Source organism: Schistocerca piceifrons, chromosome 2 (genome assembly GCF_021461385.2).
Source record: "Schistocerca piceifrons isolate TAMUIC-IGC-003096 chromosome 2, iqSchPice1.1, whole genome shotgun sequence".
Classification (NCBI taxonomy): domain Eukaryota; kingdom Metazoa; phylum Arthropoda; class Insecta; order Orthoptera; family Acrididae; genus Schistocerca; species Schistocerca piceifrons.
In genome coordinates this window covers 1,128,373,718-1,128,393,233 of record NC_060139.1, presented here as the reverse complement: position 1 = coordinate 1,128,393,233, position 19,516 = coordinate 1,128,373,718, and the positions used below count along the sequence as shown (strand labels likewise).

Here is a 19,516-nt window from a genome sequence, read left to right as displayed (position 1 = left end):
GGTATATCAGTATTTTGTATACATTCTAGCATTGCTAGATTTACTTTTAAATTTTAAAGTATATGAGCAGATTGAGTGACTTTCCATCCAGAAAATTTGCTGTTGGCAAGACCTCACTACAACGAAAAATGGTCTTTCCGGAGTCAAATGCTAAAAAATTCATAAATACCAGCATTGTAAGTGATACAAACAGGTATTAAGCAACGGGCATAAATATCGTTCTGCTTGATGAGAAAAAAAGTAGGTAGATGAAAGAGTAAATTGGGCGCAAGCATTGAACATAAACTCACCCAAATTGCAAAGGTTTTTTTTAAAAAAAATATGTAAAGAGAATTACAGATGAAGAGTTTTCTAGAATGAGATTTTCACACTGCAGCATAGTGTGCACTGATATGAAACTTCCTGGCAGATTAAAACTGTGTGCTGGACCAAGACTCAAACTTTGTGATCGTAACCCCAGACCTGTGTTGCCGTTTTCGGAGGTAAATCTCGTATCTGGAAAGAGGAGATGACAGTTAGGGTACTATGGGCGAGCAGCTGCCATCAATTTTTGGTTGTGCAGAACCCACAATAGTGGAACTGCTGCCTAGTCCAAAGGCACCTGTTACCAGTCTTACCCCACAATAGTGTATCGAATCCAGACTTAATGTCGAAGCTGATAAAGAGTCATATGAGAGATTCCTGTAATCTAGGTGTGACTGCACCAATGCTGCATACAGCCATATCAAACTAGAGTGGACCACACCGCGGTCGGTGTCGCTGAGGCATAGAAGAGCATTCAGGTGCGACCTACGTGTCTGCTTTAGTTGACAAAGACGGGCAAGCCATGTCAACTAGGCATCAAAGACCGGTCCTAAAAAACACAATGACAGAAATGCATAAAGTAAGTCATGGCAGCCAAAAAATGGATGCTATGAGTGAAAGCCCAGGATTGTGCTTGGTGTATTGCTCCCTGCATTCTGCCTCCAGCAATAGCCATCGCGGACGAACAGAAAAGATGGGGACACCATATGTCATGCAGCTGCCGCCAGATCATTGATAGCCACAAAAAGGAGAGCGACACTCAAAACAGAATCCTGTGCAAGCCCCTTCTCCTGCAGGGGGGGATGCTACAGGAGGCACCAACGTGTACCCAAAAAGTGAGACATGGAAGAAAGTTCTGGATAAAAATCAGGAGTGGGCCATGGAGGCCTCACTCCTTTAAGGTGGCAAGGACGTTATGGCACCATGTGGTATCACAGGATATATACGCAGATCAATGAAAACTGCAACAAGGAATTGATGCTGAGCAAAACCTGTTCAGATAGCACACTTCAAGTGGACTAAATTATCTTCAGTAGAGCGCCCTTGGCGAAAAGCACCCTGGATCGAAGCCAAAAGATCCGGGGATTCAAGGACACAATACAGCCTTCGACTAACCATATGTTCAAGTAACTTGCAGGACACTGAGTAAACAATCTGGACGACAGCTGTCCGTTTGAAGAGGCAATTGATCTGATTTCAAAATTGGAATAATGGCATTTTCTCGCTACTGGGAAGAGAATTCTGCATTGCACCAGGGATGGTTAAAGAAAGGCCAGGTACACTGACGGAAAAATTTGCAACACCAAAAAATAATTAATGTAGAGTAATGAAATACCAGGAATATATTTGTTGAGACAACGTATGTAAATTATTAATGTTGCAGGATCAGAGATCAATGTAAGTGTGGGAGAAGCCACTGCAAATGTAAAAGTAAATGCTGGTACGCTGTTGTACACGTGTCATGTGTCAGTTTGCGGGATGGAGTTCCATGCCTGTTGCACTTGGTTGGCCAATATATGGACAGTTAATGATGTTTGTGGATGGGTTGAAGCTGTCATCAGATAATGTCCAATATGTGCTCGATTGGAGGTAGAGCTGGTTATCAAGCAAGCCAAGGCAATATGTTGACACACTATAGCATGTTGGCTTACAACAGCAGTATGTGAACAAGTGTTATCCTGTAGGAAAACACCTCCTGGAATGCTGTTTGTGAATGGCAGCACAACAGGTCAAATAACCAGACGGACATACAAATTTGCAGTCAGCGTTCGTGGGATTCATACAGACAGTTTTGTCAGTGGAAAAGTGAAAGCCATTGTCGATGCTCCAGGAGTAAAGACAATCAAGACATTGCTGAAGATGCCACTAAGTGAGACAGGTTCATAGAGAACTGCAATAGAATGCAATATCGTCAAAAAAAGGGAGCCGGAGATGCCCAGTGGGAGACAGGCCATTATATTGTTAATGGCGACAGCAAAGAGAATGACACTCAGAATGGAACCCTGATACACACCATTTTCCTGGATAAAGGTGTCCGACAAGGCAGACCCTTCATGCACCTCGAAAACTCGGTCTTTTAAAAATGTCTGAAGGAAACAGGGTAGGTGGCCACGGAAGCCCCACATGTGAAGAGTATGGAGGGTACTAGCTCTCTAGCAGGTGTCATAGGCCTTCTCCAAATCGAAAAACACGGCGACAGTCTGGGATTTCTGCAGAAAACCATTCATGACATGGGTGGGCAAAATAATGAGACGGTCAACTGCAGAATGCCGTGTTGAAAGCCACAGTGTGCATTCATCAAAAATTGTGAGACTCGAGCCACCATATCATCCAGGCATGAATCATATGTCCCATCACCTTACGAACACACTGGTAAGAGAGATGGAGTGGTAGCTAGAAGGAATAGTGTGTGTGTGTGTGTGTGTGTGTGTGTGTGTGTGTGTGTGTGTGTGTGTGTGTGTGTGTGTGTCAGAGAGAGAGAGAGAGAGAGAGAGAAAGAGAGAGCTAATTTCGGCAAGAGCTGGATTTCCATCAATAAACTGAGTTGAAGTCTGCTGTTGTGGTCTTCATCCAACTACTGCTTTGGTGCATCTCACCAGCCTATTCCAGCCTTTGTAAACCTCTTCATCTCTGCATAGTATTTCAACCTAAATCCACTTAGAATGGTGAACCACCATTCAGAGAATAACTTTTTAACAGCACAGTTTGACTTCTGTAAAGGCTTCTATACTGAGAATCCAACATAATATCTCACAAATTCAATTCCAGTAGAATTAAATAGTGGAAATTATCCCTTCTGTCATCTTGCCAAAGCCTTTGACTGTTTGGATTAAAAAATTCTGAGAGGGGAAGCTAAAATAGTATGGCATTAAAAGTCTTCCCCCTGCATGGATTGAGTTGTACTTTAACTACAGAAAATGGAAGGTCACATTAACAAATGATAAGACAGGAATAAGATTAAACTCAAAAAGGGAGAACATAAAATATGGTGTGGCACACAGTGTTTGCTGCCAAGTCCACAAAAATGATTTACTTGGGGCACTGGAGGTCTTTGGAAAAACTCTAATGTTTTGCAGTGTCACAAACTTATTGATGCAAGATCTAAACTCATCCATACCAGAAACATCCAGGAGAATAACAGAACAGCCTTGTACTGATCCACAGGTACCAGCTTAATGCCTAAAAACTTGTATTGTGCAGTTCTAAAGAAATAAAACGACTTACAGATACGAATATCAAAAGTAGGGATAAATGGGCAATTATGTTCCCGTGTTCTAAGTTCCTGGGTATGCAGATTCCACTCACGTGTGAGACCAGCATGTGGGTCAGTTAACTGAGAAGCTCAGTTCCGCCCATTTTGTGCTTAGAAATCTCTTACTGTATGAAACTGGACAAAGGATTGCTAACACACTTTCACTCAGTTTACTCATATGGCATAATCTTCTGAGGTACTTCAGCTAAGCGGAAAAAAATATTTATTCTACATCTTGAAAAAGCTTCTTCAGGGACCCATAGATTCTCACACTTACATGCCTATAGAAGTTATATTCCCTAATGGTATTTGTGATTAGTAATAAGAGTTAATTTAAGATGAACTCAGCAATTCAGAACTGCAATACTAGAAGCAAAAATAATTTCCATATATAAAAACCTAAAATCAGGGTTGCCACAAGTTTCTCCAAGTGAAATTCCCTTATATTTCTCTGATTCCACAGACACGTTTTAGAATTTTTCCCCGACAAATTTTGAGGTTTCAAGGAGAGGTAAAGACACAAGTCGACAAAAGAATGTAAGGGCTTTGTATTTCTTCCCCATTTTGTTTTAGGGCGCAAAAACAACTAGGGTCATATGTGTCCATGCCAAAACTGTGAAACACAAAGATGAAGAGAGGAGTTAAAAATGATTATATGTCAACGTTTAATGACAGAAGAGAGGACAGCTACAAACAGGGACATGGAGAAAGGTCTATGAAGTACGCAATAGGGAAATGGGGGCCCAGAACTAAAAATTAAATGGCCTTCACCGTATTGCTACAACTGATAAAAAGTAAAACACGGTCGACAGCCCACGCATTGTTCACTAAAACGGCCAATAACTCAGATGGCAAACCCAAACGGGAATGTAAACGGTAAAAATGGGCATCCCCTCAGGAAACAAATGGTGATGGCTAAAAAGGCAGTGCCCAATATGCAACCTAGTTAAAATGACCTCTTCGCTGCAGGAGGACTGAGAGGAGGTTGTCCAAGCCACTCGGAGAGGCTTAATAACCCAGAGCTTATTCCTACGAATGGACGACCAGTGGCGATGCCAAAGTGACACCACCTCCTGACAGAAAGCAACAAGAGATCATCAGATGGAACGCAAGAATTATTGGGCTGAAGTACGAGAAATGCAGCTTTGGCAGCAGTGTCAGCAACCTCTTGGACCGATATGACCTGGAACCCACATAAACATCACAGTGGCTCCATAAAAAGTGAGCAAGTGGAAGCTTTCCTGGAACCGGTGCACTAAGGGATGGACAGTCTACAGTGCTGAGGCTTTGAAGGGTGCTGAGAGAGTCTGAGCAGTGACACAGTTGAAAAGAGTATGTCACCAGATGTACTCCATGATCTGATACAAGGTGAAGAGCTCTGCTGTAAATACTGAGCAATGTGCCAGAACTCAGTACCAAAAATGTTGGTTGACGTTGAAGGCACACCCGACACCATGGTCAGTCCAAGAGCCATCAGTGTACACAAAGATACTATTGCGAAATTCCATGCAGAGGTCGTGAAACTGAAGGCAATAGAGTGAGCCTGGTACAGTGTCTTTAGAAAGTGAATGAAGGTCAAGGTGAAGATGGGCTGCCGCACGAAGCCAAGATGGTGAAGGTTTCACACCCATCGAAAAAGCTGCAGGGAGCATGAAGTGGGAGGACCAAGATAGTTTTGTATAAAGCAGGAGCCTCAGGAATTTTGTAGTTTCAATGAATGGAAGCGCAACAGGCCCAAGATGTAAAAATGGTGGGAGAAACCAACTGTGCTGCCAGAAATTCATACAAATGTTTTTGTCAGTAGAAAAACGAAAGCCACTGTCGATGCTCCGTGAGTAAAGACGATCGAGACATTGATGAAGACACCACTCAATGAGACAGGTTCATGAAGAGCAGCAGTAGATAGCAAAATTGTCAACAAAAAGAGAGCCAGAGATGCCCGGCAGGAGACAGGCCATTGTAGGGTTAATGGCGACAGCAAAGACGACGACACTCAGGACAGAACCCTGAGGTACACCATTTTCCTGGATAAAGGTGTCCGAGGAGGCAGACCCCATACGTACTTCGAAAACTCGTCTTTTAAAAGTTCCTCAAGGAGATGGGGCAATTGGCCCCATGTGTAGAGAGTACAAACGATACTAGTCCTCCAACAAATGTCGTAGGCTTTCTCCAAATTGAAAAACACAGCCAGTCTGGGATTTCCACAGAAAACCATTCATGACATGGGTAAACAAAGTGGGTGATAGCCAGAAGGAAGTTGTTTGTCCTTACCGGGCTTAGGTGTGGGTATGACAGTGGCTTCACGACAGTGGCTGGGAAACATGCCCTCTGCCCAGATCCGGTTGTACGTATTAAGCAAAAAGTGTTTGCCCACAAGAGAAAGGTGCTGCAACATTTGAAAGTTAACAGTGTCTGGTCCAGGGTGGAGGATTGAGATGAAGTGAGAGCGTGATCTAGCTTCCTCATAGTAAAGGCAGCACAGTAACACTCACGATTCTGAGAAGAGAAGGGTATTGCCCGAGTCTTCTCTGCTCATTTCCAATAGAGGTAGGCAGGACGATAGTGGGAGCAGCTCAAAATTTCTGCAAAATGGCGACCCAAGGTTTTGGAGATAGCAATAGAGTACACGATGATATTGTCTGCTACTGTCAGGCCGAAAATTGGGGAATGGATCTTGCTCCCAGAGAACCGTCAGAGGTTGGTGCACACGATGGAAGAGGGGGGTGAAACTGTTAAAAGAACTAGTGAATGAAGTTCAGCTGCCTTTCTGGTTATCCCGAAGAATACGAATTGCATTGCAGCAGGCTTCAGTCCACCAAAGGACTGGGACACAGCATGGTAAAGAGGAAGTGTGAGCAATGGAATGTTCTGCGATGGTAAGGATAATGTTTGTAAGAAATTCCACCTGGTCATGACAACTGCGGAAATCGTGTTCTTTGAAGGTCGCCAGGGAGGAGTAAAGTCTCCAGTCAGCCTTAGTGAGCTGCCATTTCGATGTGCACGGAGGTGGGGTAGGAGTTAGCAAATGGATAGCACACAGGAAATGGTCGCTCGAGTAGGTGTCAGAAAAAACGGACCGTTCAAGATGATGTGCAGGACGGGCAGTGAAGAAGGAAAGGTCCAGATGGGAATAGGTGTGTGACGAGTCTGAAAGCAACATGGGTGCCTCTGTGTTAAAGAAGAAAAGGTTAAGTTGATTAACAATGGCAGTGAAGAGGGCACCTCTCGGATAGGTTCTGGAAGAGCCCCAAATGGGATGGTGTGCATTAAAGTCCCCAAGCAGCAGAAATCGGCGAGGAAGCTGTCCAATAAGCTGGAGGAAGTCGAACCTGGTGACATCGAATGATGGTGGGATGTAAATGGTAGAAAGGGAAAAGCTCAAGTGAGGAAGGAAAAGACAAACTGCAACAGCTTGATGACAGGCAGTCAGGGAGATGGATGGGTTGACTATGAATGTCATCCCATAAGAGCAGCATGACTCCCCCATGAGACAGAATGCCAACCTCGAGCGGAAGGTCAAAACAGACCAGGAAGAAATGCGAAAGCTCAAAGCAGTCGTGAGGATGCAATTTTGTTTCCTGAAGGCAGAGTACAAGTAGAAGCTGCGATTCTAAAAGCAGTCATAAATCCTCTTTGTTGGATCAAAGGCTGCAAAAGTTCCATTGGAGGACATTCACGATGAGGACAATACAAAGGGGTGTCACCTCGGCAGCTGCCGAGTGCCAGTCTGCAAAAACTCGCTGCTACAGGGCACAGAGGCAAGAGGATCCTGCTCCATGAGGTCCTACAGAAGTGTCGGCTTTCTTCTGCTGTTTACACGAGGAATCCAGGCCATGTTGTCTGTAGTTCAACAGTGTCTAGATGATCAATACTGCAGTTCGATTGCATCTGCATTATTACTTTGTGCCAAGAAGGGCTCTCAGCAAGGGTAGTGTCCAGGCATCGTGGAGTGAACTGTGGCAATGTTGTTTGGACATGGAGGAGATACAGAGAGACAGGAACTGTCGGTGACATACCTTGCTCAGGCCACCTGAGGGCTACTACTGCAGGGGGTGACTGCTACCATCGGATTATGGCTCTGAGGAACCCTGACAGCAATGCCACTGTGTCGAATAATGCTTTTCGTGCAGCCACCGGACGTCATGTTACGACTCAAACTGTGTGCAATCGGCTGCATTATGTGCAGTTTCACTCCACACATCCATGGCGAGGTCCATCTTTGCAACTGCAACACCGTGCAGCACGGTACAGATGAACCCAATAACAAGCTGTATTGGACTGCTCAGGATTGGCATCACGTTTTCTGCACCAATAAGTGTCGCATATGCCTTCCGACGATTGTCAGAGATGTGTTTGGAGGCAACCCGGTCACGTTGAACTCTTAGACACACTGTCAAATGAGTGAAGCAAGGTGGAGGTGTTGTGGCGTAACAAGCTTGCTACGCCACACTGGGAAGGGAGCCGAAAGAAAGGCACGCGTACACACACGCCGACTGGCGTCAATTCTGGAACAGGATACGTTATGACTGCAATAAAGAAAATACATAGCTTTGGAATATACTTAACTTTATTCTTTGTTGGTTTACACGTTCTTCTTGAGACATTTATACGATAACTCTCAAACTAGGTAAGGCTAATGGCGCCTTGCTAGGTCATAGCCATGGACTTAGCAGAAGGCTATTCTAACTGTCTCTCGGCAAATGAGAGGAAGGCTTCGTCCGTATTGTCGCTAGCAATGTCGTCTGTACAAATGGGGTGAGTGCTCTATCGTATCTCGAGACCTGCCTTGTGGTGGCGCTCGGTCTGCGATCACACAGTGGCGACATGCGGGTCCGACATGTACTAAATGGACCGCGGCCGATTTAAGCTACCACCTAGCAAGTGTGGTGTCTGGCGGTGACACCACATTCCTCCCCCACAAATCGGCGAACGGTCGTGTTATAAGGCTTCCGCCTGCCGTGGGGAGGACCCCATGTTGACGTATGCGATGAGGTGGGGAGCCTAACAACAGGCGAGGCTGTGCCACCCGCACCCGGCCATTCGGTCCGAGGGGAGCTAGGAAACGCCTGAAAACCTAGTCCAGGGTGCACGTCAACATGCGGTGTATGCGCCCGTTAAGAGACAGGAGGGGCCGAAGGGTCGACCTCCATTGCGTCGGGGTATCTGACGCGCGATGACGTCATGTGGTCCGGAGCGGGCAAGAGTTCCATGGCGGAGGACGGCTGGTTACGGTAAGCGATCGGCGGCGCGTGACCCAGGGAGGCGCTTGGCGGCTGCAGCGAAGCGTCGAATGCGGGCGGCGCCGGCTGGAGTACCGGCGGCTGCGGCGGCAGCTGGGGCGGCGCCGCGCAATGGGGCAAGATGGAAGGCATCGTCGGTAACACCTGGGGATGAGGCGAGCCAGTAGATGGCTCCTCAGGGCACTGACCGGACGGCACCGTCTCTGAAAGCAGACGGGGAGCGGCAGAACCCGTGTGATGACAGAGGCGCAGCTGATTGAGATGCCGACGCACCTCACCAGAGGCCCCCAAAACCAAATACATCGCGCGGCCGAGGCAGCGAAGAATGCTCCCTGCGAGCCAACGCCGTGAACCGCGATAGTTGCGATAAAATACAACGTCGCCTGGAGCAAAAGCAGGAGTCTGCCGCTGCACAGGAACCTGATGCGGCGGATGCAGCAAAGACATCAAGGTTCGATGAGGACGACCGTGGAGCAACTCAGCCGGCGAGCGACCATCTAGGGGCTGAGAGCGATACGAAGACAAAAAGAGCAACAACGCGTCCTCCCATGAATGCGACTCTTTCAACTTCAACATCTGGGACTTGAAAGTCCGGACCAATCGTTCAGCGGCACCGTTTGACTCAGGCAAAAACGGCGCGGATGTCAGATGTTGAATACCATTGGCCTGGCAGAATGACTGAAATTCTGCAGACATGAATTGTGGGCCATTGTCGGAAACAATAGTCTGCGGAAGACCTTCAATGCGAAAGATAGCAGACAACGCTTGGATGGTGGCAGATGACGTCGTGGAAGACATCCGGACAACAAAAGGAAAATTACTGAAGGCATCTACCACAACCAACCATCTAGCATTCCAGAATGGACCCGCATAATCAATGTGCAAGCGTTGCCAAGGGGAAGTGGCTTTTGGCCATGCAAAGACTTTCCGCGGCGGTGCGGATTTGTGTTCGGCTCACGCCATGCAAGAAGAACACATATTCGTAATCGCAGCTTCGATTCCGAACCAAGTACAGAGCTGACGAGCAAGTTATTTCGTTCGCACTATACCCCAATGTCCTTGGTGAAGAAGCCGTAAGACAGAGGACTGTAACGAACGTGGGACCACGACTCTGGACTGATCATTATCAGAACGCAACAACAAAACACCACGTTGAACAAAATGTCTCTCCTTATGAGCAAAAAATCGGCGAACCAACGGATCCTCGATCCGTGAATTTGACAAGGGCCATTGCGTAGCAAGAAAACGCAAAACGGTAGCAAGGACTGGGTCAGCAGCTGTGGCTGTTGCTACACGACGAAAATCAATCGGAAATGATTCGACCACTTCATCGGTTTCCGAATCAATGAACCTGCAAGCAAGTTCGGAAGAATCGAATGCTTTATCCTCAGCAACAGGCAAACGGGACAACGCATTGGCGTTTCCGCGCTTAGCAGTGGACCGATACAAGATATCGTAGCGGTACTGCGAGAGGAAAATAGACCAGCGAATGAATTTCTGTGCTGTACGCGGAGGTACAGGCTTGTTCGGATGAAAAAGTGACGTCAAAGGTTTGTGGTCTGTGATGATGGTAAAGTGACGACCATACAAGAAATCATGGAACTTAGTAACACCAAACACGAGAGCCAAAGCTTCTTTCTCTATCTGTGAATAATTTCTTTGCGCAGACGAGAGCAATTTGTACGCAAAGGCAATGATCGCGAGCCAACTTTGTGCGCAAGCACAGCACCGATCCCGAAATCCGATGCATCTACCATCAACAAAAGGGGTGTCTGGGGATCGAAAGGCGTGAGGCAAGTATTAGAAAGCAACGCCGAGTTCAACCGGCGAAAGGCGCGTTCGCATTCCGTCGTAAGCGATGAAGCGGAGCTGAAATGGAAGAGGCATTGCTCACATTCACTCACACCTTGTGATTCTAGATCGTTTAATGTTCTTGCGACCTCAGCACGCAATGCGTGGGGAACATTGCGCGCTCTGAAAAATTTCGGTTGCGCGTTGACTTGCAGTTCCAAATGTGCTTCATAGTTTTTAGCGCAACCCAGGCCTGGTGCAAAAATGTCTGCAAATTCTTCACATAGACGAGAATCACTGTCTGAAGGCACAGTCTGATTCACTGATAGGACCTGATTTACAATAGACATGTTAAACAACTGAAATAAATCGAAACCAAACAAGTTCACTGCAGTAGAAGAACGAAGAACGTAAAATGACACAAGTTTTGTTTGTCCCTTGTATGTTGCAAGAAGGGTGCACTGTCCTAACACAGGTATATTCTGTCCTGAATAACTATGTAACGTAACATTTGCGGCACGCAACGGAGGTGCGCCCAGTTGTTTGTACGTGTCGTGATTGAGCAATGAAACTGCAGCTCCAGTATCGAGCTGGAATGGTATGACCTTGCCATTAAAGTCCAAATCTACAAAAAGTTTATTGTCCTGCTGACGACAATAGCGACTGTTTTGTGGAATTTGAACAGACACTTGTACAGAATCACTTGCTAATTGACGTGATTTCCGGCGACGTCGACGCACAGTGTTTGTGGGACGAACACAGTCACTGTTAGAGAAAGCGGCACTGGACGAAGCGGAATTAACTACATGAATGTCCATGGGCGAAGGTCCACGATCCTGAGTGTCCATGGTTCGATTCCGGCGCGAAGCAAAGGGCCTGGAATGATTGTGATTGTCTGATCTGAGCTTTTTCTGGCAAACACTTTGAACATGTCCTTTCTTATTACAGAAAAAGCAAATAGCTTGGCGTGACGGGCAATGTTCACGCGAATGTCTAGTAGCACACCGCGGGCATGATTTCACTGCATTTGTGTGCTGGCGCGGCACACCTGGTTTAGAGCGCGGCTGCAGCTGCGTCGAAGTGCGCGAGGGCAGGTTACCGGGCCGCGCAGCGCGTCCAGCGGGCCGGTTAATGTTACACACGGCTGGCGAAGTTTCAAAAGATTCCTGAGCACAGTCAAGTGTGTCTTGTCCATCCAATATGTCTATCACTTGTTGAAGGGAGGGATTAACTAGTTTCAAAATTTGCTCCCGTATGCGAACATCAGAAACGTTCTGTGCAATTGCATCACGTACCATTGTGTCTGAATAAGAAAGGCCACAGTCAGAGTCAAAGGCACAGTCCATAGTAAGTCCTTGCAATGTTGCTACCCACTCTCTATTAGTTTGACCGGCCGTACGTTTTGTACGAAAGAAAGTATACCTTTTTGCAACTACATTAATTGTTTCTTTCAAATAGGCATCTAAAGCAGACAAAATTTCTTCATAGGACAGAGTTGCTACGTCGCGTCGGGGAAACAATTTCACTATCACACGGTAGGTGGACACACCGACACAAGAAAGCAAAAACGGCTGCCGCTCATTACCTTGAATTCTGTAGGCGGCTAGATGAAATGCAAATTAGCGGGACCATTCCGTCCAAGTCTCGTGGGTTTGGTCAAACTGGCGAAACTGTGGTGCAACTGCATGTTGTGGCTGCGGTAGCGGTGAAGCGGCGGCTGCCGCATCGTGTTGCAGTGCACGTTGACCCTGGACGAGCTGTCCAAGGGTATCCAATAACGCCTGCGTCTGCTGATTCTGCAAGCGATAAAATTCGGACAGTACATCTGGAGATTGTGGCGAAGCCATGACACAAATAAATCAGAGCAACGCAAGAAGAAAGAACACGATCCTTTAAGCCTCGTCGCCAATCTGTTGTGGTGTAACAAGCTTGTTACGCCACAACAGGAGGTTCCCTGCTGTTTTGGGTGGGATTATGGGGGGCTGATGCACACTGTTGGTGGTCATGGTAGGCACCATGACAGCTCTGCTATAAGTGAATACCATCCTTATATTAGAACAAATAAGCCCGTGGTCACAAATATTAAGTCAAAATTGACCAGGTTTCGATGCTACTATGAGCGTCATCTTCAGAATTAGACTAACTGTTCTAAAACATATTAGGTATATAATACATTAATAAAATTAAAGTTTGTACTGACTGGAAAAGATGCAGTACAAACTTCAATTTTATTAATGTATTATATACCTAATATGTTTTAGAACAGTTAGTCTAATTCTGAAGACGACGCTCATAGTAGCGTCGAAACCTGGTCAATTTTGACTTAATATTTGTGACCGAGGGCTTATTTGTTCTAATATAATTCTGAAACTGGCACTGAACCTTAGCAGCTATGTTCAAAGTTTTACGAATGTCATCCTCCGACCAATAGTGCAGTCGTATTGGCAACATATTGGCGAGGCATTCATCTTCGTGCATGACATTTTGCATCCCCATTAGCACATCTTGTGAATGACTTTTTTCAAGATAATGACATCACTCGACTAGAGTGGCCAGCATGTTCTCCAGACATGAAGCCTATCGAACATGCTTGGGATAGATTGAAAAGTGCTGTTTATGGGCAATGTGACTTGCCAACCACTCTGAGGGATCTACGCCGAATCGCCGTTGAGGAGTGGGACAATCTGGACTGACAGTGCCTTGATGAACTTGTGGATAGTATGGCACGATGAACACAGGCATGCATCAATCGAAGAGGACGTGCTACTGGGTATCAGAGGTACCCGTGTGTACAGCAGTCTGGACCAACACCTCTGAGAGTCTCGCTGTATGGTGGTACAACATGCACTGTGTGGTTTTCATGATCGATAGAAAGGGTGGAAACGATGTTGATCTCTATTCCAAATTTCTGCACAGGTTCAGGAACCGAGGAGATGCAAAATGTTTTTTGATGTGTGTATGTATGTATGTATGTATGGGATGGGCATTAGTTGTTCGGTAAGTGGTGCTTAGGTGTGTGTGTGTGTGTGTGTGTGTGTGTGTGTGTGAGAGAGAGAGAGAGAGAGAGAGAGAGAGAGAGAGAGAGAGAGAGAGAGTGGAGGGGGGGGGAAACTGTGGTTGGTAAGACCTTTTTCCTTTTTGTAAGAGTGTAGTGGATTTGTTTACGGTTCATTGAGGTAATTTATGTTTGATTAATTTGGTATTATTTTTTGGGGGTATTTATTTGCTTATATCGGTGGGTTTTATGGAGTGTGGTCTGGTGTTGTTGATTTGTGGCAGTTGGTAGTATTGTGCACCTTGGTTGAGCTATATAGGTCAAGTGAAATTTGCAGTACCAGGTTTTTGTGTCTGGTTTCATGGTATGTCTGGCTATGTTTGAGCGGTATAGACCAAGTGAAAGTTTCAGTGTATGTGTGGGTTTCTAGTATCACTGTCTTCATTGGAGCTGTTTAGTTCAGGCAAAATGTATGATACCAATAGCTGTTTTTCGCAGTTATGGCTAGTGCTTCTCTGCTTGAATTGATCATTATGAAATTACTTGTAGATTTGTTATGTCAGGGGTAAAACAACGATTTTTAAAATATCCACTGCTCGTCCTATACTATTTAGCTGCTATTTTTATATAATACTTCAAACAAAACATTCATCTAATGGGACACAGACTACTGTCAGCTCTCTATATATGGGTAAAGTCAGGATCTATATAATAGTATTAGTATGCAGAATTTACCTTCTGGAGCCCAGGTATTCTTATAAATTATGGACACCTTGTCTCATGGGGTATTTTTTTACTTCATTTTTAAGGATTTGGGGATTTTTGTTTGCCTGTCCGTCTCTTGTCATACAGTTACACTTTTGTAGCAGAATATAAAGCTGTAATCTGAACCGTACGGAGAGGTGCACAGTCTACATGGAAATATGCCATTGGTACTTGAGGGAACATAGATATATTAATGCTTAAATTCACATCATTGATTTTCCACAATAGTATTTGTTTTATAGTCTGTTATAAACCAGCTTTTGGCATTCTGTGTCATCCTCAGACAATTTCTGATGATGTCCTAAAAAGCCAAAATCTGATTCATAACGAACTGTAAAATAAATGACTTTGATCATGCTGAGCACCACAGCTGAGACCAATATTAATGATTATATGTGTTATTACATATTTATCATGCTGCAGTTGCTTTCACTGATTGAACATCTTAAAATTGCCCATTTGTGTCATGACTTCACACATGTAGGCCACCTGAATATGTTCAGTGAACAAATCTGGTCATAACACAATAAATGTGTAATAATACAGCTTAGATGGTTATTAATATGAAATAAATATTATTGTGGCACATCAATCATGTGTATTTCCAGGGTTGCCACATGTTCTGGAAATCAGGGAATTTCAAATGTATCAGGGAAATTTGAAAAGAGCACTGGAAAAATCTTGTTTTTGTCTCAGTAGATGAAATGGTTTGTTTACTGAGATGTCACGTGTCATCACTGGCTGCGTGCAGCTGAGTACGTGCGTAACTTCCCTACTCCCTTATTCTTACTGCTTCTCCCCTTTATACCACTCCCCTCAAATTGCAGTCAGTACCGCCACCACTTCTTGCCACTAGCCTAGCAGCTATCGATGAGAGACAGGGAGGCAGGAGGAGTGGTTATTTGAATCTGATTCTCAGAGATTGTTGACGCAGCAGCCAGAGGTGGTGATCACGTATACATGAGTTGTGTCTGGGTGACTGTCTGAATATCTGTGTGCTCTTGTTTTCTGACAAAGGGTATGGCGGAAGTTTAGTTGTGAGAATGTTATTGTCTTTTTTACATGCCTGGATGTGGCTCAGCACTCATCTTTAGCGTGAGTTGCTACTATCCTCATTAGTGTTGATTCTCAGAGTATTTGTGCAACTCACCAGCTACACAACCGGCAGGCCGGAAAGGACAGAAGGAAGACTCCCTTGAAGACTTGCTACATCCCTCCAGCCAATCAACACATGAGTCTCCCTCTGCCAACTGGAAAGGCTCGAAAAAGTCCAACAAAGGCAAATGGTCTTCTCTTTCGCTGACCCAAAGATCCTCTTTGACGGTGTTGCCATGTGATACCTTCTCCTGGCCGGCCACCATGTCGCCAGTGTGCCCCACCAACCTTTCTTGTGCCCTGGATTCCTCATGTTGACAGCAGAAGGAAGCCGACACTTCTGTAGGACCTCATGGAGCAGGATCCTCTTGCCTCTGTGCCCTGTAGCAGTGAGTTTTTGCAGACTGGCACTCGGCAGCTGCCGAGGTGACACCCCTTTGTATTGTCCTCATCGTGAATGTCCTCCAATGGAACTTTTGCAGCCTTTGATCCAACAAAGAGGATTTATAACTGCTTTTAGAATCGCAGCTTCTACTTGTACTCTGCCTTCAGGAAACAAAATTGCATCCTCACGACTGCTTTGAGCTTTCGCATTTCTTCCTGGTCTGTTTTGACCTTCTGTTCTAGGTTGGCATTCTCTCTCATGGGGGAGTCATGCTGCTCATATGGGATGACATTCATAGTCAACCCATCCATCTCCCTGACTACCAGTCATCAAGCTGTTGCAGTTTGTCTTTTCCTTCCTCACTTGAGCTTTTCCCTTTCTACCATTTACATCCCACCGTCATTCGATGTCACCAGGTTCGACTTCCTCCAGCTTATTGGACAGCTTCCTCGCCGATTTCTGCTGCTTGGGGACTTTAATGCACACCATCCCATTTGGGGCTCTTCCAGAACCTATCCGAGAGGTGCCCTCTTCACTGCCATTCTTAATCAACTTAACCTTTTCTTCTTTAACACAGAAGCACCCATGTTGCTTTCAGACTCGTCACACACCTATTCCCATTTGGACCTTTCCTTCTTCACTGCCCGTCCTGCACATCATCTTGAACGGTCCGTTCTTTCTGACACCTACTCGAGCGACCATTTCCTGTGTGCTATCCATTTGCTGACTCCTACCCCACCTCCGTGCACATCGAAATGGCAGCTCACTAAGGCTGACTGGAGACTTTACTCCTCCCTGGCGACCTTCAACGAACACGATTTCCGCAGTTGTCATGACCAGGTGGAATTTCTTACAAACATTATCCTTACCGTCGCAAAACATTCCATTCCTCACATTCCTCACACTTCCTTTTTACCATGCTGTGTCCCAGTCCTTTGGTGGACTGAAGCCTGCTGCGATGCAATTCGCATTCTTCGGGATAACCAAAAAGGTAGCTGAACTTCATTCACTAGTTCTTTTAACAGTTTCACCCCCCCCCCCCCCCCTCCCCCCCGCTACCATCGTGTGCACCAACCTCCGACGGTTCTCTGGGAGCAAGATCCATTCCCCAATTTTCGGCCTGACAGTAGCAGACAATATCATCGTGTACCCTATTGCTATCTCCAACACCTTGGGTTGCCATTTTGCAGAAATTTTGAGCTCCTCCCACTATCGTCCTGCCTACCTCTATTGGAAATGAGCAGAGAAGACTCGGGCAATACCCTTCTCTTCTCAGAATCGTGAGTGTTACTGTGCTGCCTTTACTATGAGGAAGCTAGATCACGCTCTCACTTCATCTCAATCCTCCACCCTGGACCAGACACTGTTAACTTTCAAATGTTGCAGCACCTTTCTCTTGTGGGCAAGCACTTTTTGCTTAATACGTACAACCAGACCTGGGCAGAGGGCATGTTTTCCAGCCACTGCCGTGAAGCCACTGTCATACCCACACCTAAGTCCGGTAAGGACAAACAACTTCCTTCTGGCTATCACCCACTTTGTTTACCCATGTCATGAATGGTTTTCTGTGAAATCCCAGACTGGCTATGTTTTTCAATTTGGAGAAAGCCTACGACATTTGTTGGAGGACTAGTATCGTTTGTACTCTCTACACATGGGGCCAACTGCCCCATCTCCTTGAGGAACTTTTAAAAGATGAGTTTTCGAAGTACGTATGGGGTCTGTCTCCTCGGACACCTTTATCAAGGAAAATGGTGTACCTCAGGGTTCTGTCCTGAGTGTCGTCGTCTTTGCTGTCGCCATTAACCCTACAATGGCCTGTCTCCTGCTGGGCATCTCTGGCTCTCTTTTTTGTTGACATTTTGCTATCTACTGCTGCTCTCCATGAACCTGTCTCATTGAGTGGTGTCTTCAGCAATGTCTCGATCATCTTTACTCACGGAGCATCGACAGTGGCTTTCGTATTTCTACTGACAAAAACATTTGTATGAATTTCTGGCAGCACAGCTGGTTTCTCCCACCATTTTTACATCTTGGGCCTGTTGCGCTTCCATTCATTGAAACTACAAAATTCCTGAGGCTCCTGCTTTATACAAAACTATCTTGGTCCTCCCACTTCATGCTCCCTGCAGCTTTTTCGATGAGTGTGAACCCTTCACCATCTTGGCTTAGTGTGGCAGTCCATCTTCACCTTGACCTTCATTCACTTTCTAAAGACACTGCACCAGGCTCGCTCTATTGCCTTCAGTTTCACGACTTATGCATGGAATTTTGCAATAGTATCTTTGTGTACACTGATGGCTCTTTGACTGACCATGGTGTCGGGTGTGCCTTCAACGTCAACCAACATTTTTTGGTACTGACTTCTGGCACATTCCTCGTACTTCAGCCCAATAATTCTTGCATTCCCTCTGATGATCTCTTGTAGCTTTCTGTCAGGAGGTGGTGTCACTTTGACATCGCCACTGGTCCTCCATTCATAGGAATAAGCTCTTGGTTAGTAAGCCTCTCCCAGTGGCTTGGACAACCTCCTCTCAGTCCTCCTGCGGCGAGGAGGTCATTTTAACTAGGTTGCATATTGGGCACTGCCTTTTTAGCCATCACCATTTGTTAAGTAGTGCTCCCCCACTACTTTGTGCACATTGCATCCAACTTTTAACTGTCTGCCGTTTCCTGAGGGGATGCCCTTTTTTTTTACCGTTTACGTTCCCGTTTGGGTTTGCCATCTGAGTTATTGGCTGTTTTAGTGAACAATGCATGGGCTGTCGACCGTATTTTACTTTTTATCAGTTGTAGCAATATGGTGAAGGCCATTTAATTTTTAGTTCTGGGCCTCCATTTCCCTATTGCGTACTTCATAGACCTTTCTCCACGTCCCTGTTTATAGCTGTCCTCTCTTCTGTCATTAAACGTTGACATGTAATCATTTTTAACTCCTCTCTTCATCTTTGTGTTTCACAGTTTTGGCATGGACACATATGACCCTAGTTGTTTTTGCGCCCTAAAACAAAATGGGTGAGAAATACAAAGCACTTACATTCTTTTGTCGACTTATATCTTTGCCTCCCCTTGAGACCTCAAAATTTGTCGGGGAAAAATTATAAAACGTGTCTGTGGAATCAGAGAAATATAAGGGAATTTCACTTGGAGAAACTTGCGGCAACCCTGATTTTAGGTTTTTATAAATGGAAATTATTTTTGCTTCTAGTATTGCAGTTCTGAATTGCTGAATTCATCTTAAACTAACTCTTGTTATTAATCACAAATACCATTAGGGAATATAACTTCTATAGGCATGTAAGTGTGAGAATCCATGGGTCCCTGAAGAAGCTTTTTCAAGATGTAGAATAAATATTTTTTTCCGCTTAGCTGAAGTACCTCAGAAGATTATGCCATATGAGTAAACTGAGTGAAAGTGTGTTAGCAATCCTTTGTCCAGTTTCATACAGTAAGAGATTTCTAAACACAAAATGGGCGGAACTGAGCTTCTCGGTTAACTGACCCACATGCTGGTCTCACACGTGAGTGGTATCTGCATACCCAGTAACTTAGAACACGGGGGCCTAATTGCCCATTTATCCCTACTTTTGATATTCATATTTGTAAGTCGCTTTTATTTCTTTAGAACTGCACAATACAAGTTTTTAGGCATTAAGCTGGTACCTGTGGATCCGTACAAGCCTGTTCTG

At 45.4% G+C, this 19,516-nt stretch overlaps 1 protein-coding gene across 1 annotated transcript in view; it reads left to right on the top strand.

Annotated features, from left to right (window-relative positions):
- The first annotated feature begins 865 nt into the window (after positions 1 to 865).
- Positions 866 to 19,516, top strand: part of LOC124776191 (molybdenum cofactor biosynthesis protein 1-like) — a 92,127-nt gene continuing 73,476 nt past the window's right edge. Inside the window, exon 1 of the mRNA XM_047251020.1 lies at positions 866 to 883. Within this exon, the coding sequence (XP_047106976.1) occupies positions 866 to 883 (18 nt within the window). The remainder of the gene's footprint in view (positions 884 to 19,516) is intronic.